Below are 27,575 nucleotides of genomic sequence, written 5' to 3' on the forward strand. Positions count from 1 at the left end.
GACAGCAGGATTGTGCAATGGCTGCTTTGCCTCCTCCATGAATTCAAGATATCAAAATGGTGCATATGCAAGTACGTACATCACAAAGGTCTGATAAGGTACAATCCCTCTCAACAATGGTTAGTACAGGCTGCATATACTGGGCCTTTACAAGTTGAACTTGTGTGTGTGTGTGTGTGTGTGTGTGTGTGTGTGTGTGAGAGAGAGAGAGAGAGAGAGAGAGAGAGAGAGAGAGAACTACAAATGAGCATAGTGATTTAGCGAGTAACAAGCAAAGTGATGGTTTCGTATCTCAGCAAATGTGCAATCAAATGGGGGAGGCAGCAAAGGAAGGGTAAGAAGAAGATAGGGGAATGAAAAGTGAATAGTGGCTATCAATAACATTTACAGTGGTACCTTGGTTTAATAACTTAATTCATTCCGGAGGTCCATTCTTAACCTGAAACTGCTCTTAACCTGAGGTACCACTTTAGCTAATGGGGCCTCCTGCCGCCGCCACGCAGCCACCACACGATTTCTGTTCTCATCCTGAAGCAAAGTTCTTAACCCAAGGTATTATTTCTGGGTTAGCGGAGTCTGTAACCTGAAGCGTATGTAACCTGAGGTACCACTGTAAATGAGAACAATGGTATGGGCAAGCCTGGCAACATAGTTATTTCCCAGAGAAGTCTCACTAGCTGCTGACTATTAGTCACAATGGTTCAGAACAGTATACAGTTAGTACCCAGTGCTGAGGATGAGCAATCGACAAACAGAGTGAGCTTCAGGCTCTGCTTATGAGCTTCCCAAAGGCAGGGTTAGCTGTTGCAAGGGACAGCAGAGGTGCCTCAGGGAGGCCTTTGGGGCAGAAGTCCAGGCTTCATTCAGAAGAATGAGCAGGAGGGCCCCTAAACTCAGTACAGCTGGCTTAACACATTTTGAATAAGTAAAGAAATGCACATTATCTTCTAAAAAGCAACACGCACAGCCCGGGAAGATTAAATCCAGAGTCTAAAATAACCTAACTGCACCTCTGAGAGACAAAACCCTAAACAAGGTGAACCTCAGGACTGTTCCGGTAAAGCAGTTGTCATGCGCTTAGTGTTGGTAGTTTTGAGTTGTTGTTAATGTTTTATGCAGAGCCAAGTGGGAGCTAAAGAGGATTCTATCGTGCCAACATTTGAAGAGTAAAGAGATTACCTGAACAGTTCTTGTCCATCCAACCATTTTGAAAGAGGCAGGTCAGGAAAGAATGCCAAGGCATGCAGAGGATGTAAATACTTTCAATTTCTGGTCAACGTTACACAAAACAAAAAAAACGAACAAAATCTTTGTCTGCTCCGTCATTCTTTTCATGTTCTTTGGAGAAGTCAAAGGCCAAGTACTGAGAAGACATGCCATTTCTAATTGAATTCTAAAACTATACAGCTTCATAAACTCACTGAAGTGAATACGATCATATTACCCAATGATTCCGGCGAGTCTTAAGTCATTTTGTCTTCCTGCTAACGGGGGAAAGAAAAGAAAAAAAACACCTTGCATGCTCATTGTAGGAGTCATAAACATGGATAATTGTGCATAATTATGTAGATTAAGTTCCAATTAAGGTTCAATTTCTGTAATAACCCTTTCTTTAAAAAAAAAAATCTTTTAAGGTTTTTCTTCTTCTTCCAATAGCAGTCATGAAGACCAGGTTAGTGAGCATTCTGATAAACACCATAGTTGTCAATCTGTGTTGTTTGCATGCCCTGTGGTTCTCCAGCAGCGTTTAGTATTCAAGTGTATTATTCCTTTTGCTTCAGCAACTTTTAACAATTCCCCATAGCAGCATAACAGTGCAGATGTTTTATATTGTACAGCAAACACTCTGTTAGCCACACTGGAAGAGGCATAAAGGTGAGGCTTGCCTTTTGAGAGAAAAGAATTAGGTATTTCCCCCCCAAGCTATTTCTATGTTTGCCAATTCCGTTACACCTAAAAAAATGACCTTTAAGTCTCCTTGTGCCTGAACTTAGCAATGATTCACCCATTACTTTAGGTGGTGATGAGGGTCATTGTGAGACATTTCCCCCTTGCCTATTCCAGAGTTGCTACTGACATTTCACATGAAAGTGAAATTTGCAGACATGCCATCTCATACAAGAAATGTAAAGTAAAGCAAGATGTTCCTACTCAAGCCGAACATGTAGAAAACCATTGACAGTGTATATATAATAAACAAAGACCAGTAGAGCTGAGCCAAAACTTCTTCTGAGATATTTTTCTGACAATATTTTTGAGGTTTTTCTTTGCTTAGGGTCTTCCCCTTTCATCTGCCTTTACCCCTCACACAGTTTTAACAGTTTCTTTCATTTATAAAAATACTTGTGTACCACAATTTCATTTAAAAAATCAAAGCAATTTCATACAAAAATGCATACACACAATAAAAACCACATAAAAGTTAAAATCAGAGCTCATCAGCTAACTGTTCCAAAAAATATTCTCCTAATCATCTGCATAAGCCTGGGAGTATTCAGCAAACATTTGAAGGTTAAAATAGAATATGACTCCTGAATCTCTATTGGAAGAATACGCTGCAGGTCAAGGCTGACTAGACTAAAGACCCATCTTCATATCCATGTCAAATGAACCTCGACATCACCAGCTCAGGGGACAACCAATGACACTCCTGCCGATGACTAACCTGAGATATAAGAGTTCTGGCAATCCCGAAGGTGACACAAGTTGTTCAGGGATTTGCAAATTAATATAAGGGTCCTGAACCTGGCTCAGTAGTATATGGGCAGCCAGTGCAGAAGCTTTCACAGTGGTGCCACATGTTGTCGCCCACCAATCTACACCATGGTCTGCCCCTGTACTGAGCCAACGTCTACTATCGCAGCCCAAGGTCCACCAATACTTGAGGAGTCAGATATCTCCCTTCTCTCCACCACTGCAATTTCTGACAAAAGATTCCATTTTATGCAAAAGAAAGCAAGGAAATAAAGTCTAATATACTATTGTCAGTTACATAATTTATTCTGACTGCTGAATTTGGCTTGTCTTATAACAAAAAACCAAACTAACTATAATTTTGAAAGAGGTGATCTGTTTTCCAGATAGTGTTCAGAGATTATCAGTCCTCACAATAAAAATCTGTGTAATTGAGAAAGTGTGGCTCTCTGTTGAGGAATGTCATACAAAACTCAGAGAAAGATGACATTAAAACATGTATTCTGTCTTATACACATTTTATTTTATTTAAAAGCTTTTATACATGGCTTAATATTTTGTATATAAAATCTCTAAGGAGAATACAACATGAAAAATAAAATAGTATCATAAAAACCGATCTATAACATAAAAGCCAATAAAAATGTGATTAAAAACTAGAATTCAGGGACAACGTGGGGCAATCTTTCTTTTAAAGATAAACACAACAAGGACCAATCTTTAAGAGTCAGGAAACACCTGGGCCAAAAAATGTCTTTACTAGATGCTTACCATGTTTAAAGATCAAACATTTTGAACCTTTTGGTGTTTGGGTGTGGACTCAAAGGTTTATGGGATTAAATATTTGCTGGGTTAAATCAATGGGCAGGGCTTGCAAATAAAATTCTAGGGCTAGGACTGCCCATGGGACCATCAAATGAGCATCCTTGTAATAAAGAAATTATAATGCACCAATAACATGCTGGAAATATTTAAAATATCTGGGTGTGCTGTAATATTTTAAGTTTTCTTTTATTCTGCAATTATAGTTAGGTAAGAAGAAGAAGAAACCCTATCCTCACCTTTGTTTCCTTGCAGCTGCCTCTACAGGTTCAGGCACTTGGGGGCATATTACTTTTAAAAGATCATCATCAGAGATCGGAGCTCCTTCCTGACCTCTGCGAAGGGACCATTCAACAGAAGTCCCCAGTGAAATGCTGGTGTGCATCTGAAAGGCAACAAAGGTTGTCAGCAGATGGTTCTTTCAATGTACAATATGTCACAACATTTCCTCCACGAGGCCCTTTCTGGTGCATTCTCACTAGGGACCAGGTCAGTCTGGATCAGATACCCCTGTCAATCATGCAAGCTGCTTCAAGCCAGGAGTGCGTTATGATGGGCAAAGATCAATGACTGTCCTTCAAAACACTGTAGTACTTGACCTCACCTTCTACAAAACCCGGTGGAAGGAGAAGAAATTCACTTCTCTTATGATTAACATCTAATGAGCACAAGAGATCAAGACAGGCACAGTTGCAATCCATATTTAATTATGAAACTAAGTGTCAGTTCTCCTGAAATGGAAAAGGTTTAGAAAAAGTGAGCATCTGAAGATTGGCTAAATGGTTACAACTCAATGGTAATCACTTGTCCCCATAGAGACAGTCTGAGAAGGCAGTAGGAGGCCAACGCCTTGGTCCTACTTTCTGGCAAGACCTGTTCCTACAAATGCCACTTTTTCCACACATCTGTTGGAAGTGAGAAATTTAGTTCCCAAAACTGACTTATTGCGTGGGCTCAGTAAAGGAGGCAGTGAGAGGGAGAAGCCACACTTTACGGCCAAAGCATTTATACTTCCCTGAGAAAGAACACTGTGGAGTCTAAAAGTGTTCAGTGATAATGCTACAGCTTTCACATAGCACCCTTTTGCCACAAATGGCAATTAAACATAATAGTTAACCTAAGGGGGACTTGTGTAGACAAAGGCTGTATATCTGGCCATATACCATCAGGGAAGGACTTTTGCTATCTGCCTTGCTTCTGAGCCTTTTGGAGGCAAGTGGCTCACCACTACAGGAAACAGGGTGCTGGACTTGATGGGTGTTTGGTCTGCCATTTGGCAGAATCAGGGGAGTTTCATGGGCCAGGAATTGGCTTCACCTGCTGAGCAGCAGCCTGAAGAAGCAGAAGGCAGTGTGACTCTACCTGCTGCTGATCAGCCTTCTTGCTCCTGATGAGAACCAGCTGGCTCCAGCTTTCTTAAGCTGGGTTTCCAGCCTCAGTCAGTTGCTGGAAACAACATTTGTTGTTCCTGGCTAGATCTTGCTGTTTCTTGTGACCTTGGACTCTTGGCTTCCTTGACCCCCAGACCATCTGACTACGTGAACTGAGATACTCATGACCTTAAGACTGGACTGAACCTTGCATACCAACTCTGCCTCCAGGCAAGTACCCCCCTGAGCCTTTGCTGGTTGGCTGGCCTCTCCCACCACTGAGTTCTGCCATGGCTGGGCGGCATGGGACTATGACAGGGGGTGCATCAGGTCACAGATGCCAGGGGCAATAGATGCAGCCTCCCACCTTTTCTGATTCCCCTGGCTGCAATGCTTCTGTTGAAGGACAGAGCTATGTGTGCCAGTGGCCTATCCTCCACCCCAATGACTACTCCACTGCATTCAGGTGCGGTGGGGGCTATTAATCCTGTTGATCCCGTTGCTCTGTCCCAGCTCCTGCCAACCCAGCAGTTCGAAAGCACGCCAGTGCAAGTAGATAAACAGGCAGCGCTGTGGCAGGAAGCTAAATGATGTTTCCCTGTGCTCTGGCTTCCATTACTGTGTTCCATTACTCCAGAAGTGGTTTAGTCATGCTGGCCACATGACTCAGAAAGCTGTCTGTGGACAAATGCCAGTTTCTTCGGCCTGAAAGCGAGATGAGCGCCACAACCCCATAGTTAGTTGCCTTTGACTGGACTTAACCATCCAGGGGTCCCTTTTTTTTTTTTAACCTAATCCTGTTGCTACCATTGAAGTGGGCTCTGTATGTGCAATGGGGAGGGGGTGCCATCTTGTGCCATCAGCAAAACGTGCCACACAGGCAGAAGGTTGCAGAAGGGCATTTCTTACATTCTTAAAAGCTTGCAAAACACAATCAAAGTCTTCTGTCTCATTTTGATACTGTGTCCAGCATTCCCTGGGCCTCTGCTTTCAGTTACGGACTTCGTGCAGAGACAGTGCTAAGTAAAACACCTGGTGTTAGAAAGCAAATCAAACAAAAAACATCTATTGTGTGGAAGGACCTTTATTATAACGTCGATTTGGGGATTCTACAAAAGTCTGGCCTTCTAACCTCCTACCATCTCTTCTGCTGCAGCCCGTAACTAATAGCCAAACAACAGATGACACCCCCAAGGCTCTGTCTTTTGGCTGTCACTTGAAGGAAAGTGCCTGCAGGTAAAACAAGGACACTGAACCTTCCTTTTTCGGGTGCTGGCTAGGAGTCCTGCTGGCAAGACTGCCCTCTGCAGATGCATCAAAAAGAAATGATGAGCGGTATGTAGAGGGGGACCTAACAGGGAGAAGTGAGGAAAACAACAGAAAGGCATGAGTCAACCACTAATAAATGTAGATGAACGACCATGTAAATGGCTGCTTCGCACAATTATTTCGGAGTACATCTAAGATTTTGTAAGTCTAAACATGTGAGATGGAAATACAATGAAGAGGTATCTGAAGACACAAGTATTGCTCAAGTATTAGGGAACTGTGATTGGCTGAAGCAGTGGTGTGTATATACCTGGAATTTGTGTGGTCTTTACAGTAGCAGCAGCTGCTGCTTTCAGCTTGTCTCTTTCCAACCACAAGGTACATATCTGATCAGCCAGCTCCTCAACTGCAAGAGTGAAGTGTGCCACCGATATCCATTTGGCCAAACTGGGTGCTTCCTGAACCAGAAGCTTGAGAAACTCCCCCCCCCCCCCGTTCCCTGCCTACCATCCACATTCAGTGCCTCGGTTCTTCTGAACTGCCCAGCTTTCTCTCATCCCTCACTCTGCCACAGTTATTAAATATTGTTAACAGTTGTGACATTTTGCGAAAACGCAAAGGAATGTGGAATCGGCATGTCACCCTGTTAATGAACAGTGCCGTTCAATGGACAGATCATAGCTAAAGAAAGAAAGAAAGCATCCTGCTATAATTTCAACAGGATAAGCAATCAATCAGGCTGCCATAAATTCAGCTCCCAGAGAATTTGAAAGATTCCTTTGGGACCAAACCTTGCCAGGGTTGGGCATACACACATCTGCCAGAATAATAATGTGGTAATTACCCTTCAGTCTTATTGTTTATCTTGTACACCATCTCCAAACACTTCTCACATAATATAACACAATTATGTTTTTGCTAGATAATCAAGGTTGTCATTCTTTATTTCACTTCTTTGAAAAGTTGCAGTAATCTTTGGGGTGCAGAAAAGAAAAATCCATAATGCATACATACGCCGAGCTCTGTCAACAGCTATTAGCTGTGATGGCTAAGTGGAACCTACACATTCAAAGGCAGATCAGAATACTAGATGGGAGGACAAACCGGCAGAAGTGTGGGTTGCCTTGTAAGTCCTGCTTCTGAGCTCCCCAGAGGCATTGGCTGACACCATGCTGGATTTCATGGAGTTTTGGCCTGATTCATCCAAAGGGCAGGGCTCATATTGCCACATAATGCAAAGCAATGGGCATTCACAGTATAGACCAGATGGGTGCAATGTGGCACCCATTAGCAGCAGCCATAATGGCCAGTGGTGACAAATGATGGGAGTTGTAGTCTAACAACATTTGGAGGAGCACCACATTGCCTACTCCTGGTACAGACCAACAAATGAGATCTGCAACAGCCTGTTGCCTGTGGAGTGCTCCAGTTCACTGCTCATTTTGGAGAGTCAGCCATGCCCTCTGCCAGTATACTCCATTTCAGTCCTCCTCCCACGTAGTTTTTCATTACTCCTTCCTCCACACCTGCTAGCAGACTCTGACTATTTCATGGCCACTGAGTATGCTCACAGCTCCTGAGTCTGTTGGTACCTTCCTTTTTGTGCATGGGGGGTGTCAGTCTGCCTAACAAAAGCATTGGCATTCATGCCTGAACTCCAGTAATAAAAAAAAGTGATAGATAAGACCTTCTGCACTCATCCAGATGGCCTACCTTGCATATGGCTTGTTAGCATGCCAGGGCTCTGGCCTGGGCAGGAACTATACTGGCATCCTAATATGGCACACACAAGCAAGAAGATCCAATTTAAATTAAATGGCTGGTACATGGTAATTCACATGGATAATGTGCTCAGCATCCATATTTAAATTGTGCCGAAATTTCAATTATCCCAGTGGATTCACCTTTGAGATAGATGTACCTTTAATCTCAGTCCTCAGCTTAATCATTACCTCTGCTAGGAATGTTTCTCGTAGCATATGGTCTGATTTACACATGCATGTTCATGATTTGAAAACTGCAACTTCAAGAGTCGGCTCACATTTTTTTACTAGGCCATCAAGCCCAGATAGGATGTCCACATCATCGTGGGGCACACACAATGCTTTTCAGTACAGCTGGTTAACACTTTCAGTCATCAAGGGGAAAGTAATGAAGACTGTTGCCCTTGAGTGATATGCATACATTGGTTCTTCTTCAAAATGGGAAGCATAACGGTTCAAATTGCAGAACTGAGCTGAGAAATGAAATAAGGAAATGTTTGCTGCTGTCTTCAGGGACACCCTAAGGGATCCCACAACCGCACAGCAAAAGGACTGCATGGTGTTTTCGCAAGAGGACCAATATCCCACTGGCTTCCAGGCACCAGGCTAAGTCCCTCAGCTTGGAGAATTTAGCTTTAGTACACTAAGACGGCCTTAGCTTTGTATTTTAAAAAAGGAAACAAGTTTGTTGTATTAATATTTAAGCCAGGAATGGCTAACCTTTTTCGTATGAGGGTGGCATTCACCCTTGGCTGACCCTCTGGGGTCAGTATGGGTGTGACACATGCACATTAAGGGTGCACATGCACCCTCACACACAGAGAAACACGCAGCTTCCCTTGCTGAGCTGATCCCTGTATTGCTGTTTCCTGCTCATCAAATGCTTGACACGCCTCACCCAAGGAATGGAGCTCCCGATCCCTCCCTGCTCATGCAATGAGTGACCTGGTCATTTGGACAACTCTCTCCTAATCTCTGGTGCTTGGCTGTCTGGTTTTGAGGAAGAGAAGAGCACTTGTGTTGCTCTTCAGGCAATGTGGGGGAAATTCCCTTAACACACTCCAACTATACGGCTGGCAGGCATGCAGCTTCCTTCCCAAGCCTCCGCAGGAGGAGAGCGATCCCCGCAGAGGCTTGGGAGGCAAGCTGCATGCCCCCCAGCCATATGGTTGGCAGAGCACAGCTGGCAGGCGTGCAAGGAAAGGGGAGGCCGCACAGCTCCCCCACTTGCTGGGGCGCCCCTGAGAGGCCAGCACCCTAGCGCAACACGCCAGTAAGCCCAATAGGAAAGACGGCTCTGATGTTTTGGGTGCACAACCTCAACATTTCACCGTGATGCGATCGCTTGGCAGAACATAGGCACAACACTAGCTTAAATATGGGGTTTAACTTAATACCAGAACACCAGGTTACAAGGTTTTGCTGTGGGGCTCCTCCTACTTCTCTCCTTAAACCTGGTAGAAGGAAAGCAAGCTTTTAAAATAGTGTTTTATGTGGTTGCCAGATCACGTGATTGAACTAAACATGTCTGAATCTATCTAAACTTCCCCCCACCCCCAATTACCCTGGCACACAACTTTTGGGGGACTTACTGTGAGCTGCCGTTTTGAGCTGGGGTTGTGGACTTAATGCTGGCTGAGCTTGGAATGGGTCACCTGAGCTGGAGATTTGTTGTGCCCTAAGCTGCTCATGCCAGCAGATCTTGCCATAGTATTGCCCCCTTAAACTAGGTTCCATAGTAACACACTAGCAAAAATTAAATAGGTATTCGTCTCCTAGTTGATTGCTCCTACAATTAGCATACATTGCCTCCAGCTAAACTAAAAATAAAAGTCATTTTCCTGAATTGGTGTTCAAATCAAATAATAAAAGAGGACAATAAGAAATCTGCCATGATTACAGGGGTCACCTAGAAATTTGCAGACTAACAGCAGGTTCTAACAGACTGAGGTTGAATCCTGGCAAGACAGAAGTACTGTTTTTGGGAGACAGGGGGCGGGTGAGTGTGGGGGACTCCTTGGTCCTGAATGGGGTAACTGTGCCCCTGAAGGACCAGGTACGCAGCCTGGGAGTCATTTTGGACTCGCAGCTGTCCATGGAGGCCCAGGTCAATTCTGTGTCCAGGGCAGCTGTCTACCAGCTCCATCTGGTATGCAGGATGAGACCCTACCTGCCCGTGGACTGTCTCGCCAGAGTGGTGCATGCTCTAGTTATCTCCCGCTTGGACTACTGCAACGCGCTCTACGTGGGGCTACCTTTGAAGGTGACTTGGAAACTACAACTAATCCAGAATGTGGCAGCTAGACTGGTGACTGGGAGCGGCCGCCGAGACCACATAAGACCTACATTGGCTCCTAGTACATTTCTGAGCACAATTCAAAGTGTTGGTGCTGACTTTTAAGGCCCTAAATGGCTTCAGTCCAGTATACCCGAAGGAGCATCTCCACCCCCATCATTCTGCCCGGACATTGAGGTCCAGCATTGAGGGCCTTCTGGCGGTTCCTTCACTGCGAGAAGCCAAGTTACAGGGAACCAGGCAGAGGGCCTTCTCGGTAGTGGCACCCGCCCTGTGGAATGCCCTCCCATCAGATGTCAAAGAAATAAACAACTATCTGATGTTTAGAAGACATCTGAAGGCACCCCTGTTTAGAGAAGTTTTTAATGACTGGTGTTTTAATGTGTTTTTAATCTCTTGTTGGCAGTTGCCCAGAGTGACTGGGGAAACCCATCCAGATGAACGGGGTATAAGTATTATATTGTTGTTTTATTTAGAAATATCTGGTGTGCAGCACAGGAAGCTGTTTGTTATCAAGACAGACCACGGGCCCATCTAGCTCATACTGGCGGTGACTCATAGGGTTTCAGACTGTAGTCTTTCCCTGTCCTATCTGCAGATTGAACCTGGAACCCTTTTCATGCAAATCATGTGTTCTATCACTGAACAACAACCCATTTTAAACACATTTACCCCAAAATTAGCAACAGACAGCAAATGCTGATGTCAAATGTTTGTATTAAGAAATGCCATCTATTAATAATAATAATAATAATAATAATTTATTATTTATACCCCGCCCATCTGGCTGGGCCTCCCCAGCCACTCTGGGCGGCTTCCAAAAGAATATTAAAATACTATGAAAATACTATGATACATCTACTAAATAACATAAACCTCAGTAACAGAAACAGGCTTTCTGTCAGCATAGCAGCCTTGTGGAGAATAGTGTTGAGGTCCTTAATGAGTTACTTAGAAGTACTTAGGGCTTCATTCTCAGTATGAGCTCTAGATCTCAACGCTTAACTTGTTAGGTTGATACTACATTAACTTCTCGACTTCCACAGCTGAAAAGTCTGCAGGGGGCAAATATTTAAATACAGATGTGTATTTAAAACACTTTCAGACTGTAAGCTTCATGGGAGCAGGGAACTAGGGCTGCCATACGTCTACTTTGCCCTGGATCTTAGACAAGTCCATTGAAAAATCACATTTTTTGGCGTTTTTCTAAAGAAAAGCTCAACAATTTCAAGGTCTTCCTAAAAAGCTCAAGAACTTTTGGGGCGTTCTGGTTTTTACTTTTTGAAATATGGCAATCCTATAAGAAACTTCATTTGTATTAACCACTAGCCATAGCAATAAGATAAAATATACTGGGGATAGAGCTAAATAGTTACGTTATGCCACTGGCAGGGGACATGTTCAGCCTAAGTGCTTGTCTTACAAGTACTCTCATATAAGTCTAAATATCCTCATGTAAGCCTGTGGCTACCATCTACTTCATGTGGGGAAGTAAAGTTCTTCACTTGGGGCCAGCATAGCTGTCTGGGGATGTCCTGCATGGTGTCTCCTGATCCTTGGTGGCCCAGCCACCATGCAAGAGAACCAATGGGGGGAGCAGAAATGTTCCTTCTCCACCTTCTGAAATGAAGCTCCAAGATTAGCAAAAGGGACATTCATTTCCACTGCCCCCCTCCCCATTACACACACACAAACACACACAAGCACAATCCAGGAGCCTAAACTAAGACGCAGGAGTCAGCAAACTTTTTCAGCAGGGGGCTGGTCCACAGTCCCTCAGATCTTGTGGTGGGCCGGACTATATTTTGAAAGAAAAAAAAAATGAACGAATTCCTATGCCCCACAAATAACCCAGAGATGCATTTTAAATGAAAGCACACATTCTACTCATGTAAAAACACCAGGCAGACCCCACAAATAACCCAGAGATGCATTTTAAATAAAAAGACACATTCTACTCATGTAAAAACACGCTGATTTCTGAACCATCCGTGGGCCGGATTTAGAAGGTGATTGGGCCGGATCCGGCCCCCGGGCCTTAGTTTGCCTACCCATGTCTAAGAGGAATGTTCCACCTCCTTTCTCAAACTTGATGGGTTTTCATCTTTTGAATAGTAACACTCACCCTCTGGTTCATTTCATGTGGGACTCTGAATGAACTTGGTAGAATTAGGGCTGTGGTTTAACTGTTTCATTTTCTGTCAGGCTGGCGCCTCAGGCTGTGGCATCTGAATATAGACTGCATTTTTAATCAAGACTTATATTGGCTTATATCTTGATCAGGTTCCTAAATTAAATGGGCTTAGATTTTCAAATGTTTCATGCCAGGCAGAGAAAACCTTGGCCATTCTCCTAAGACAAGGGGGCCCCATTGATTTATAGTAGAAAAACAATTCTCAAAGTCATAAAAAGGGGAAATTACATACACTGCCCTTGCAGGCTGAGAAAACACAATTAGGAATGGGTAAATAGTAAAATGATATCATGGAGCCTCACGTTAAAACCTTGAGCTAAATTTTCTAAGGCCAGAGGCAAATGGGGAAAAACATTTAGCTGGCAGAAAGAAAGAGAGCATTTTTGGGGAAGTCTTTTTCTAAAGCCATTCTTTCTTAAACTGAGAGAGTTAAAAGGCAATAAATGTTGGGAAAGCAGCTGGCTGGAAAGGAGAGTGAAAGGGGGAAGTGTAAACTGAAGAGGCTTCTTTTAAAAGCTGTGTTTTACTGAGTTTCTTCCTTTTTACTTTGAAAAGCTTTATTCTTTTAAGAGGCTACCTATGATAAATGTATGAAATATATTAGCTTAAATATATTGGCTTAAATGTAATTATGCAAAGGATTTAAGAAATGCTAGATTCTTATTTCATAGAGTCATATTGCAATAGGAGACCAGAGGGGCAAATGAGCCTAGCCCCCCTGCCAGACAGAAGACGCCATCCAAGCAGTCTTGATATATAGTTGTCAGGCATTTGTTTAGAAACCTTAAATGAAGGAAAATCTTTCAATGTTGATGTGAAACTCAAGATCCTTGACATCTGTTGAACATAAAAATGTAAGATTAACCATTTGTTTTAGAAGGCAATAGGGCAAGGAGGGCAAGAGGTGAGCTGGTAATTAAGATTCCATGTAAGATATATTATTACTTATATGTCATATATATAGCTCTTTGTCTCCCTTATAAGGGCAAGGAAGTGGGTGTATCTTTTGTGGGTGTATCTTTTGTGATTGGTTCTACCAAACAGCCAATAGGAATTTCAACCAGGCTGATTGGACAGAGGCAGCCACAGGAGGAGCAAAGGGGGCTGGATTAAGGGAATATAAGTGCTGGCCAGAATGGCAGGAGGCCAGGCCAGAGCTTGGTAACCATGTACCACTGTGCCTCTTATTTATTTGTCTGACAAATAAATTACTATTTTAATTTCTCTATTGCTGCGTTGAATATTTCATTCCAGCTAAGCGTTAACCACAAGCAGGGTGCTACATTTTATGGTGCCCTGTGACTCGGATAAGTGGTCTGCTGGAACGCAGCCCCTTCGCCCTACTGGGCAGGGTACAAGAGAGAGGACAACTGCTTACCCAAAGCGCGCACTGGTAAATTTTTCCAGGGGGAACGCAGAAGACTCGTCTGTCTGATACCCTGCTCACTGGCGGCGACGGACCGGGGGAAACAGGGAACCAACCAAGGGTAAGTGCACAAAGGGATTTTTGGCCCTCCAATTAATTAGGAGGAAGAGAAGTCTTGATCAAACTTCTGCGTCTCAGTAAGGGGAAACTGAGTACGCTAGGTGGTTGGGTACATCAGATGGTGATCTGGTGTAGGGAAAGGGAAGGATTGGGAGGTAGAGTGTGGTGAAGTATCCAGCGCATTGTATGTGTGAGAAAGTACAGAGCAATCTGTAGCTGACCTGAGTGTGGAGTGGGTAGTACTTCGGTTCCTAGTGAGGCGACTCCATCTAGGCAAGGAAACCCACAAAGCGCGTCTGTGAGTGACTGAGTGGATACTTCACAGGGCCATACAATGGGAGTTGGGGGTTCAAAGGGGGAAAATACACCTCTTGAGTGTATGTTAAATAATTTTAAGAAAGCCTTCTCAGGGGCATATGGAGTCAAAATGACGCCAGAGCGCTTGAGAACGTTATGTGAACTAGAATGGCCAAAACAAATTACTGGATGGCCATCTCAGGGAACTTTTGATATAAATTTAGTAAGCAAACTTTGGACTGATATCGCCAAAGAAACTGGAGGGTGCCCAGAACAATTTCCATATATAGATTCCTGGCTGAGCACATTAAATAAAAATCCTCCATGGATAAGGGAATGCAAAGTCAAACGATGCAAATTATTGGCTGTAAAAGCCGAAGCTAGGAAAGGAATCTTGCCAAATAAACTCAAACCCATTTTTGAGGGGCCAGAGGAAGAGGTGCTTCCACCTCCACCCTATGCTCCACATCGAAGGGAGCTTAATCCAAACACTCCACCAGTTGTAACCCCAAGGCAAGAAACTGGAATGAATAATGGGAGTGGAGTCACAGAGCTTGATTCCTTGATAGATTATGATAAATATCTTCAGGAGGCATTGGAGTCCTATAATAAAGCCCAAGCAGAAGTGGTTATTCCACCTGTGACTCCTAATAGACCTCCATCTACAGTCTCCTTTAGTGGAACAACTGATTGCCCACCCCAAACCCCTGTACATCCAAGTCCCAGAGAAATGTTACAGAAGTTACAGGGAGACCTTGCTCGGTCAGCAAGCAATACAGCCAGGCGTATAAAGCTGCTAAAAGAACGCCTTGCGACAGATACCATCCCCTATGATTTGAGGCCCCTAGAGCAAAGTGAAGAGAAAGGTCACGTAGTAGCCCCTCTTAGAAGAGTATTTGATGCACTTGAGGAGCCTGCGCTGGTTAATGGGCAACCCGGACCACGGCCACCTCGAACTTCGACCCTGCAATATATTCCATTCACAACTACAGATCTGATGAATTGGAAAACACACACCCCATCTTTTGCAGAAAAACCTCAGGCTATGATGGACTTGGTGACTTCAATAGTAAATACTCATAGCCCTACTTGGACAGATTGTCGCCAGCTCCTAAATACTCTGTTCACCACTGAGGAAAGGAGAGACATAATTGAAAAGGCACAGATATATTTGCGTGAGCAGGCCAGAGTGGGAAATATTTATAATATTGACCGTCATCTCCAAGATAACTTTCCCTTGGAAGATCCTAATTGGGATCCAAACAATGCAATTCACCTGGCCAGACTCACCACCTACCGCCAGACACTTGTGCAAGGTATCCGCAGGGCATGCCAGAAGCCCACTAATATGTCTAAAGTCTCAGAAGTAGAACAAAAACCAAATGAGAGTCCGGGAGACTTTTTAGAGAGGCTGCAGGAAGCCTATCGTATATGGACTCCTTTTGACCCTGAAGCCCCTGAAAACAGCAGAATGATTACTGCTACATTTGTGGCCCAGTGCGCTTCTGACATTCGTAAGAAAATTCAGAAATCAGAAGGATGGGAAGGGATGCTGATGAGCCAAATTATGGCCATTGCACGCCGAGTTTATCGGAATAGGGATGAGGCTGAGAAGCAAGAGAAGAAGAAGTGGCAGAAGGAAAAGATGGTGATGCTAGCCACAGCAGTGAAGCAAGACCACCGCCCCTTAAATGGAGGGAGAGGGCGAGGAAAGAATCCACCACTGGGAAGGAATCAATGTGCAAATTGCAAGAAGGAGGGTCATTGGAAGCGGGAGTGTCCTGAACCCCTGAGGTTGGAAGAAGTACGCCCAGGCCCAGGCCCAGGCTCCGGCCCAAGAAACCAGGGACGGGGACGGGGAATGATCCGAGATGGAAGATATCAGAGACCAGGACAGGGACGGAGTAGAGACAATTTCATTGGACTGGCAGAAGAGGATTTTACTCAAGACTAGGAACGACCGGACTCCATAAAGTTAGGCTTCCAGGAGCCCACGGTCACGATTCAATTAGGAAGCCATTTAATAGATTTTATGATTGATACTGGGGCTGAATACTCAGTACTCCCAGAACTATTGCAGAAAAAGGCATCCAAAAGTGTAATCATTAAAAGTGCCACTGGACAGTCAGCTAAGAGGTCTTTCCTCCAACCTTTGGAATGCCAGATTGGGGGACATCGTTTAACCCATCAGTTTTTGTATATACCTGAGTGTCCAATACCTCTCTTAGGCAGAGATATGCTGTCCAAATTGCAGGCCCAAATCACTTTCACTCCTCGAGGTCCAGAAATGAAACTGCCATCAAAAGCAGCAGGAATAATTACCCTCTCAGTACCTAAGGAACAATCATGGCGCCTAATGTCAGCCTTGCAAGTCCAACCCACATTGGATACAGAATTAAACAAGCTCCTCCGAACTCTACAGGTGCCACCAGGAGTATGGGCCGAAAATAGCCCACCAGGAATGGCTAAGAATATAGCTCCAATTGTAGTAACCCTAAAACCTATGGCTACCCCTGTATCTGTAAAGCAATATCCCTTACCCCGGCGAGCAGCAGAGGGCATCCAGAAACATTTGGACCGCCTATTAAAATATGGTCTGCTTAAGCCTTGCCAATCAGAATGGAACACACCCCTTTTGCCTGTTCAAAAACCTGGGACAGATGAATATAGGCCAGTGCAGGACTTGAGGCTCGTAAACCAGGCTATCGAGACCTTGCACCCAAATGTACCAAACCCATATACCTTGCTGAGTTTGATCCCACCAGAAGCAACATTTTTTACTGTATTGGACTTGAAAGATGCATTCTTCTGTTGCCGGCTGGCACCACAGAGCCAACCTATATTTGCCTTCCAGTGGGAAGACCCTTTGACAGGAACAAAAGGCCAGCTAACCTGGACAAGATTGCCCCAGGGATTTAAAAATTCCCCAACTTTATTTGGCACTGCCTTGGCGAGGGATCTAACAAGTTACCCCTCAACACCGGGAGAAAAGGTGGTTCTGCAATATGTGGATGATCTTATACTAGCTGCAAAGGATTTTGATACCTGTAAAGAAGGGACAGAGGAACTGCTCCACTTGCTCTGGGAAGCTGGCTACCGAGTTTCCCAGAAAAAGGCACAGTTATGTTTAGAAAAGGTCAAATATTTGGGCTTTGACATCTCACACCAACAACGAGCATTGAGACCAGAGAGGAAAGAAGCTATTTGCCTTATCAAGGAACCTACCACAAGAAAACAACTTAGGGGATTCCTGGGAACAGCAGGGTTTTGTAGACTATGGATACCTGATTTCAGTAGTCTGGCCAAGCCCTTACATGAAAGCACTCGAGGTGCAGAAAAGGACCCATTCGTATGGGGACCTGAACAGAAACAAGCCTTTTTAGTTATCAAACAGCGACTTATGGAGGCACCAGCCCTTGGATTGCCTAATTCGGAAAAACCCTTTCAGCTGTATGTACATGAACAGAATGGGATTGCAGCGGCAGTCCTGACCCAGAGATTAGGAAGTTGGAACCGTCCAGTAGCTTATTTGTCTAAACAATTGGACTCAGTAGCAAAAGGATGGCCTCCATGCCTAAGGGCAGTAGCGGCCACTGCGAGCCTTGTCAAAGAAGCTGATAAATTTACCTTTGGCCAGACGATGTATGTGAATGTACCTCATGCTGTTCTGACACTCATGGAATATAAGGGTAGTTATTGGCTAACGAACCCAAGGATGGCTAGATACCAAGGCTTATTGTGTGAAAATCCCAGGATTCATCTACGAGTAGTGAATATGCTCAATCCAGCGACTTTGCTGCCCCTACCAGAGGTAGATGATGAGGAATCACATGATTGTCTCCAAGTAATGGATGAAGTTTATTCCAGTAGACCTGATCTGAAAGATGAGCCATTGAAAAATCCAGATGTTGTATATTATACGGATGGTAGCAGTTACCTGCATGAAGGTGCCAGACGAGCAGGATATGCTGTGGTCACCAATGAGGAAGTTGTGGAAGCTGAAGCTTTGCCTGCTGGCACCTCAGCACAAAAGGCTGAACTTATAGGTTTAACTAGAGCTCTGCAATTGGCAGCCGGATGTAAGGCAAACATCTATACTGATTCAAAATATGCCTTCTTAACCCTGCATGCACATGGAGCTCTATGGAAAGAAAGAGGTCTAATCGGAGCCCACGGGAAGGCTTTGAAATATGGACCTGAAGTAGAAATCCTGTTAGAAGCAGTATGGGCTCCAGAACAGATTGCTGTAATGCACTGCAAAGGTCATGGACGAGGAAGGGATCCAATAACCAGAGGAAATCATGCTGCTGACAAAGCAGCCCGAGAGGCAGCCCAAAAGCCTGTGGGAGGATTTATAGCAGCCCTCATACCAGAGGTAGTTCCAGAAGATGTTAAACCTCACTATACCCCAGAAGAGAGGAAGTGGGCTGAACAGGAAGGAGCAGTTGTGAAGGACGGTTGGATGATCCTGCCGGACAATAGGATTTATGTACCTCATCATCTAGCAGGCACAATTGTAAGAAATTATCATGAATCTACTCACCTTGGCGGTACTGCAACTAGAGAGAGTCTCAGTCGGAAGTTGTATATTATTAATCTATCACAATTAGCAACTTGCATTTCACAGAAATGTGTTCTTTGTGCTAAAAACAATCCCAGGCAGGGACCGGTACAACCTCCTGGAATTCAGCATGTGGGATACGTCCCCATGGAAAGCCTAATTGTGGACTTCACAGAGCTGGTCCCTTCTAAGGGATTCAAGTATCTCCTTGTGTTTGTAGATACTCTTACCGGATGGGTTGAAGCTTTTCCCACCCGAACTGAAAAGGCACGAGAGGTAACTAAAAGACTCCTCACTGAATTGATCCCAAGGTTTGGATTACCTAGATGCATTGGAAGTGATAATGGGCCAGCGTTCATTGATCAAGTAGTACAAGATGTATGTCGAGTCCTACAAGTAAAATGGAGACTGCATACAGCATATAGGCCTCAGAGTTCAGGGAAAACTGAAAGAATGAATCGGACTCTGAAAACCCAATTGGCAAAATTAACCCAGGAAACGGGATTGGGATGGGTAGATGTGTTACCCATAACACTGTTTCGTGTTCGGTGTGCACCCACAAAAAGACTTAAGTTGTCACCTTTTGAGCTCCTGTATGGGAGACCGCCCTCCTTTGTTCAGGATATTCCAGCTGACCTTAAACAAATAGGAGACCATGTGACACAGGAACAAGTGCAATCTCTCTCCCGTGTTTTTGTTTCTCTTAACAGGTGGGCCCTCGAGCGCACGCCGTGCAGCATTGCCGAGCCGATTCATCAGTTCCAGGCTGGCGATAGCGTATGGGTGAAAGAGTGGAAACGTGATCCACTTGCACCTAAGTGGCGTGGACCTTACACCGTCTTGCTCTCTACTCCAACAGCGGTGAAGGTAGCTGAGGTGACCCCCTGGATTCATCACTCTCGTTTGAAGAAGTCTGAAGGCAGTTGGACGTGCAAAGGTGACCCCTCTAATCCTTTAAAACTAACTCTCTCCCAAAACCCCTGTATCTAGCCCTACCGGGAACGGGCTAGGTCACGGGCAACATTTGACGACCGGCCTGCTGCAGCCACAACCTGGAAGCTGGCTGACCTGCGCACGCCTGAAGCTTGAGGAGCGTCTGAACCAGCGACTGTGAACGGAAAGATTCTCTAATACAATTGATTGACTGCCCCCTTGTGGAACAATTATAAGTGATATTACTCATTGGGGATCCTCGGGATATATGTTTTGGTCTTGGTGGTTCCCCATTTCTGTCACTGGGGGAATTATATTGGGGCTAATAATTATTTGCTATCACAATAAGGTAATCTTTTGTGGAAGGAATGCATATACTAGACATCAACATGATTTTATTATTAATCCTGATCCCTTGGGAAGGGGAAGGGTCCTTGAATCTGACCAAATTGGCTAAATATGGATTCAGCCATGACCACAATATGTGGGTAGGTTTAGCTGAAATGGTAGCTAATGTTGCAAATAGGACCAATTGCCTTGTTTGCTCTCTTGGGCCAGATGATTCAGAGGGAGGTATGCCCTTATTACCGATACCATTAGATGCCATTGGTATGGTAAGCGAAATGCCACACCAAACTGAAATACAGAATTTCCCCGGATGGAACTCAACTAAACCATTACGAGTTATACCTGTACAAGGGGAATTCTGTGTACATAAATCATCAGATGCAGCTGATTCTCCCATGATAGGCTCTTCTCATTGTCACTATACTTGGGATTATAAGAAGAATAGTCATACCTGGGCACACGGTACTACCTATCGAACTCGGAATACCTTGCCCTGTGCACCTCCTTTTATTCACGCATGGAAAGTGGTGTGGAACATAACTGTGACAGAAAAAGGCAATCTAACATACTGCACTGTGAACTCTCTACCCCTTTTGGTATTTCGCCTTCTGTATTCCACGTACCAAAAACCTCAGACCCGATGGTTGTGGTGGATATGTGGAGAATGGGCATACAAGAAACTCCCTTCCAAATGGAGTGGGACTTGTTTCTTGGGTTGGGTATTACCACCAATGTGGATTATGCCCACTAGTTCGGCCAAGCGTACACGAAGAAACGCTGATATTTCTCATATAGCAGGAGGAAGTACCCAAAGTTGGAGCGGTACTGATGATTGGCCACCAGAGCGCATTATAGCCTATTATGATCCTGCCTCCTGGAATCCTGGTGACCTCATACAAGGGGCACGGGATCCTATTTATAATCTAAACAGAATAATTCGATTGCAAGCAGTAGTGGAACTTGTAACCAATGCAACGGCCCAGAGTTTGAGACTTATTGCACAACAGTTGGATGAAAGTAGAGCCGCCATTTTGCAGCTGAAAATGGGAATGGATTATGTACTTGCCAGGCAAGGAGGCCTATGTGGAGTCTTGAACTTGACAGGGAATGCCTGTTGCTTTAACATTTCTGATAATGGTGAGGCAATCCGTGTGTTGGCCACAAAGATGGAGAATATAGCACATGTCCCAGTACAAACATGGGAAGGATGGGATATGGGATGGCACACCAATTGGTTACCTAATGTCACAGGACTCAAAGGGATACTATTGTCTTGCTTGTTTTTCTTGACAGTAGTAGTATTGGTTTTATGTATGATGCCATGTATCATTTCATGTTTTAGAAGTACAATTAGCAAGATGGTTTCAAATGAAACTCTACCTCATATCATGGCCCTATACAGAGCTTTACCTCAGGAATATGATGAAGGTCAAGCTATCAAGGACACTTGGGATGAAGGTCCTTGAGCTTGAAAGGGGGGAATGTGGCATCTGAATATAGACTGCATTTTTAATCAAGACTTATATTGGCTTATATCTTGATCAGGTTCCTAAATTAAATGGGCTTAGATTTTCAAATGTTTCATGCCAGGCAGAGAAAACCTTGGCCATTCTCCTAAGACAAGGGGGCCCCATTGATTTATAGTAGAAAAACAATTCTCAAAGTCATAAAAAAGGGGAAATTACATACACTGCCCTTGCAGGCTGAGAAAACACAATTAGGAATGGGTAAATAGTAAAATGATATCATGGAGCCTCACGTTAAAACCTTGAGCTAAATTTTCTAAGGCCAGAGGCAAATGGGGAAAAACATTTAGCTGGCAGAAAGAAAGAGAGCATTTTTGGGGAAGTCTTTTTCTAAAGCCATTCTTTCTTAAACTGAGAGAGTTAAAAGGCAATAAATGTTGGGAAAGCAGCTGGCTGGAAAGGAGAGTGAAAGGGGGAAGTGTAAACTGAAGAGGCTTCTTTTAAAAGCTGTGTTTTACTGAGTTTCTTCCTTTTTACTTTGAAAAGCTTTATTCTTTTAAGAGGCTACCTATGATAAATGTATGAAATATATTAGCTTAAATATATTGGCTTAAATGTAATTATGCAAAGGATTTAAGAAATGCTAGATTCTTATTTCATAGAGTCATATTGCAATAGGAGACCAGAGGGGCAAATGAGCCTAGCCCCCCTGCCAGACAGAAGACGCCATCCAAGCAGTCTTGATATATAGTTGTCAGGCATTTGTTTAGAAACCTTAAATGAAGGAAATCTTTCAATGTTGATGTGAAACTCAAGATCCTTGACATCTGTTGAACATAAAAATGTAAGATTAACCATTTGTTTTAGAAGGCAATAGGGCAAGGAGGGCAAGAGGTGAGCTGGTAATTAAGATTCCATGTAAGATATATTATTACTTATATGTCATATATATAGCTCTTTGTCTCCCTTATAAGGGCAAGGAAGTGGGTGTATCTTTTGTGGGTGTATCTTTTGTGATTGGTTCTACCAAACAGCCAATAGGAATTTCAACCAGGCTGATTGGACAGAGGCAGCCACAGGAGGAGCAAAGGGGGCTGGATTAAGGGAATATAAGTGCTGGCCAGAATGGCAGGAGGCCAGGCCAGAGCTTGGTAACCATGTACCACTGTGCCTCTTATTTATTTGTCTGACAAATAAATTACTATTTTAATTTCTCTATTGCTGCGTTGAATATTTCATTCCAGCTAAGCGTTAACCACAAGCAGGGTGCTACAAGGCAGCATCTCAGTTCCCCACCCCTTTGACTTCCAGCGACATCACCCTGCTATTCAGAGCAGCTTCTTTTTACATGGTGTCAGTATTATAATGGTTTACCAATAATAACATTTCTGTTTCCGCTTGATTTCCCAAATGCACACTTTGGGAAATAGAACGGAGAAGTGTAGTAAAAAGCTTGGCAAATGCAATTATTCCGATGGAAGGAAATGTGACAGAGCTCTAAGTACTTGCACCATATTAGAAAAGAGAAGTGGGTAATTGTTCATATGACAAGATAGAAACCAGGCCGGGACCACCTGTCACCCAGAATGCTGAATGGAGCCCACCAGCGACAGTTGGTCACTCGTTGGGGGTGCTAAACGAATGGCCGTTTAACCCTTTCTACCATGTGATATATTGGATCTGGGCCCCGCCCACTCTGCCCCACCCCCAGAACCCTGTATACTCCACCGGGGGCAATTGCCCCCCCTCCAATCCTATTTTTTTAAAAAAGTTGGCATCCTAGATTTAAATCTGTTAACAGAGGTCTTTGCTTCTTTGCACAGATGGTGATTTTGTATACCGAAAAAGGAACAAATGTTCTCAACTTTACATTAATCAAATTCATGTACCCTATAGAGACTTTTCACAGGTGGAGAGTGGGAAGATAGCAATTGCTACTACTAATTACTATGAAGTTCAGACCCATAATGCCCCCCACCCCCGCTTTCTCGGACCTAACAATTTTTTGAGAGTAGTATTATGTGGCAGCAAAAAGCATGCCTCTTCCAAATGTCGATAATTGAATCCTATCGTCTAAGCATGAGTATATAAATATTACAACATCTACAAGTTTATGACTTGACATTTGCTTTTGCTTTAGCGCCAAAGTAAGAAATCAGCAGGAGGCTCGCAAGGCAGTGCTCTAAAAGACAATATTCAGTCCAGACGGGGAGAAAAAGATTACAGAAAATAAAAAAAGGTGAAATTTCATGCTTGAATGTGTCATGGTATGAAGCATCCATACACTGGGGGAGGTGTCTCTTTAAAATACAGGGGTTAAGTTACCCCAGCTGATCAATGGGTATAAGCTACTGCCTGACATCAGAACTATCACAAGGGTACATAGTCTTTTAAACTGTATAGATTAGTTAACTCTAAATGCTCTCTAATCGCCCTGTTCATGGGGCCATCCTCACCTCCTGATAAGAAACTAAGGTCGGTGGGGAGGACAAGGCCCTAATTCCAATCCTCCAAAATGGCTGGCTAGCACTCCTGAGTCTGCTATTCCCTCCCTAGCCCCTTTTCATTCTTTTGGCAAGTGGGGAGATCATGCATTGCCCCACCCCCCAATTAGCTGGATTTGGCCCAGAAGCATGCAGTTCCCGGTCCCTCTACGAATCCATGGCTTTGATGGTGACTATCTAATTGAGTAGCTGTAGTTCTTCTTGACTGATTAATTTGGAATCCAACAATGATGTTTTCTGTATTACAGTTCTTCTTCTTCTTTGGCGATCCCTCGTAGCCGAGTCAGATTGTCTTCCATAAACACGGTTTTAACAATGAGTCCGTAAGTGACTGTGGAGGCCAATTCTGGATCCACACGTCCTTCCACAGTGGGGACATAGGTTTCCGGGCGGGAGTTGATCATGGTGAGGGTTTGCCAAGTGTGCCTTCCTCTTAGCACGTTTCTGCCTTGTGTTCTGAGTTCAAGTGTCTTCAAAGTCCATGACACCTTTGGTAAAGACTGTTCTCCAACTGGAGTGCTCGCAGGGCAGTGTTCCCCAGTTGTCGGTGTTTATACTATATATTTTTAGATTTGCCTTGAAACTCTTTTGTTGACCACCAGCATTATGTTTTACATTTTTAAGTTCGGAATAGAGTAGTTGCTTTGGAAGACGATCATCAGGCATCCGCACAACATGACCAGGCCAACGAAGTTGATGTTGAAGAATCATTGCTTCAACACTGGTGATCTTTGCTTCATCCAGTACACTGATATTCATTCGCCTGTCTTCCCAAGTGATGTGTAAGATTTTTCGGAGACACCGTTATTAAAGTTAAGGCATCGTGCACACTGGACTGGAGGAACACTGATTTCTCTTTGACTATTTGTGTTTATTATTTGTGCGATGGAAGCAATTGGACCAAATTGTGGGCTTTCCCTCATCCAAATAGCAGGTGCAGTGAGGTCACCTGCACCTGGGCCAAAACCATCTGTCCTCCACACTAGGGTCCCATTCCAGATCAGGAGTGGGTGAAGGCAACACTGGCAATTTCTTGAGGGGAAACTATGTGATTGAAGTAACATGTAGTTTAGCCCTGAGATGCTTGGTGATGTGGGCTTTCCCTGACGTGAACCCAAATAAGTTTTTTACATGCAGGATAGGTATTTATTTATACAGCTTGTCAACTAGTCCATTCATTTATATTCTGCATGTTTCACAAATTTGTGCTCAAAGTAGTTCAGAGAAAATAAATAGCCCACACTTAGAAATACATAAATAGCAAAATCATAAATCATGATAAAGGGATGGGGAACCTGTAACCCTGCAGGTGTGACTGGACTACAATTTTCATTCTTTCCCAATCCTGTGTTAAACAAATTGCCCCAAGCAAAGGAAGATACTTCAGGATACAACAGTGTGTAATGAAAGGAGGCAGGCTTAGCAGGTAACCACTGATGGGAGGAGAGGGATGTTGCAAATGCACAAGATCCCTCCCCCTTCTAATCTCGTCTGTGGCATGGAGAGCATGGAGTGGATCTACCCAAAAGTCCACTTTCAAGGGCTGAGCCCTTTACTGTCAATCAATCACCCTTCTGTTAAACTAGTTTCAGTACAGAAATATCAAGAGCATTAGTGGGGGATGGGAGTGGAGAGAGAATTCAAGCCACCCATTTCCCCACCTGCAGCTCAAAATGGTGCCGCCTTACAGGACATATGTGATATCAGGCCGCTGGCTGCTCTTCTAAGCCAGACATCTTTTCAGCTCACAGCTGTGCTACACAATCTTGCTGCATGCGAGTTTTCCGAGTGTCATTCTTACATGGAAGATTGCAGCTGTAGTGGATGAAAAGGCGGGCGCTCTCTTTCCCCCCCTCGGTTTAGAATTTCCTGAGATTAAGTAGAAAGTGGAAAATACACAGTGGTGCATCTTTGGGATTTAGGTGTGTATATATATTACATAGCTTGTAGAAAGCTTCAAAGCATTATTGCAGCCTATAAACCATGTTCTTACAGAGTGACTAGAGCCATATTGAAGCCTCCTGCAAGAAATGAAGTCCTGATGATAATCTTTACTTCATTGACTGTGTATTTTTTTGCTATCTGTTTCCCTGCCAACTTTCCCATTCTCTGTTTCAAATGCTCTCTCTCCCTGCTAAGATCTGGGGATTCATAATGTAATGCTCACATCTGGGTAATTCAGACTCTGTACTGATTATCCCATTATGCTCTGCAAGACTGTAACTCAAGCCTCATCTTAACAGAAAATGCTCTTTTAAGAGTTCCCTTTTTTTTGGGGGGGGGGAGATTATGCTAAGGCTTTTATAATTCTCTGCATTGCAGAAGGTGTAAATAATATATAGTTTAGGGTGAAGACAGATGTAGGATTTTAGGAGCAGTCAGTCACAAAAGGGTCTTCATCTGTAGTATGTTCATCTTCACAACTTGAACATACCAACTCCCAGTCCTGCCTGTCACACCATGTGGGTGGTGGGTGGGAGCCTCGTGAAAACTGTCTATAAGCTACATATGTAAATCATATCTATTTCTATCTATCTTGCAATATGCATTATCTTTCATCCTATTTTAAAAATCACAAATATATTTGAAAGCATTCCATATCAAGATAATGTATCCTTAGGAAATAAAAGCAAACTATGTGTTTAGGTCAAAACAAAATAAAAAAATTCCTTCCAGTAGCACCTTAAAGACCAACTGAGTTAGTTCTAGGTATGAGCTTTCGTGTGCATGCACACTTCTTCAGATACACTGAAACAGAAGTCACCGGACCTTTCTATATAGTGAGAAGGTGGGGAGGGGTATTACTCAGAAGGGTGGTGGGAATGGGTGATTGGCAGATAGCTGCGATGAGCCTGTTGACGACTCTTAACGACTGCAATAGGTCTAACAGGAAAAAGCAAGGGGTGAGAAGGTGAAAAATGGCTTTGTCATGTATAATGAGATAAGAATCCAATGTCTTTATTCAAACCAGGTCTCTCCATAGTTTTAAGTTTGGTGATAAGTTGCAATTCAGCAGCTTCTCTTTCCAGTCTATTTCTGAAATTCCTTTGTAATAGAACAGCTACTTTGAGATCTTGTATAGAATGTCCTGGGAGATTGAAGTGTTCTCCTACTGGTTTTTCTGTCTTGTGGTTCCTGATGTCGGATTTATGTCCATTTATTCTTTGGCGTAAGGTCTGGCCTGTTTGTCCAATATAGAGAGCTGAAGGACACTGTTGGCATTTTATGGCATACACAATGTTAGACGATGAGCAATTAAATAGTCCCGAGATGGTATGTGTGATGTTGTTGGGGCCAGTAATGGTGTTGTCCGGGTGTATGTGGCAGCAAAGTTGGCATCTGGGTTTATTGCAGGCTCTGGTGCCAGTGTCCGTGTTAAGTCTGGTTATAGTATTATTGTGGGTTAGGAGTTGTTTAAGATTGGGGGGCTGTCTGGAGGCAATGAAAGGTCTTCCTCCCAGAGCTTGAGAAAGAGAACTGTCATTGTCCAGGAGAGGTTGTAGATCTCTGATGATGTGTTGTACTGTTTTAACTTGGGAGCTGTATGTGATGACTAGAGGTGTTCTGTTATT

General features: G+C 43.8%; 1 protein-coding gene across 1 annotated transcript in view; it reads right to left on the minus strand.

Annotated features, from left to right (window-relative positions):
• The window catches only part of LOC309339851 (uncharacterized protein), a 160,648-nt gene that overhangs the window by 12,220 nt on the left and 120,853 nt on the right, over window positions 1–27,575 (minus strand). Inside the window, exon 4 of the mRNA XM_081858371.1 lies at window positions 3,756–3,901. Coding sequence (XP_081714497.1) covers window positions 3,756–3,901 — 146 coding nt within the window. The remainder of the gene's footprint in view (window positions 1–3,755; window positions 3,902–27,575) is intronic.

This window comes from Podarcis erhardii, assembly GCF_964252035.2.
Source record: "Podarcis erhardii genome assembly, chromosome: 4".
Taxonomy (NCBI): domain Eukaryota; kingdom Metazoa; phylum Chordata; class Lepidosauria; order Squamata; family Lacertidae; genus Podarcis; species Podarcis erhardii.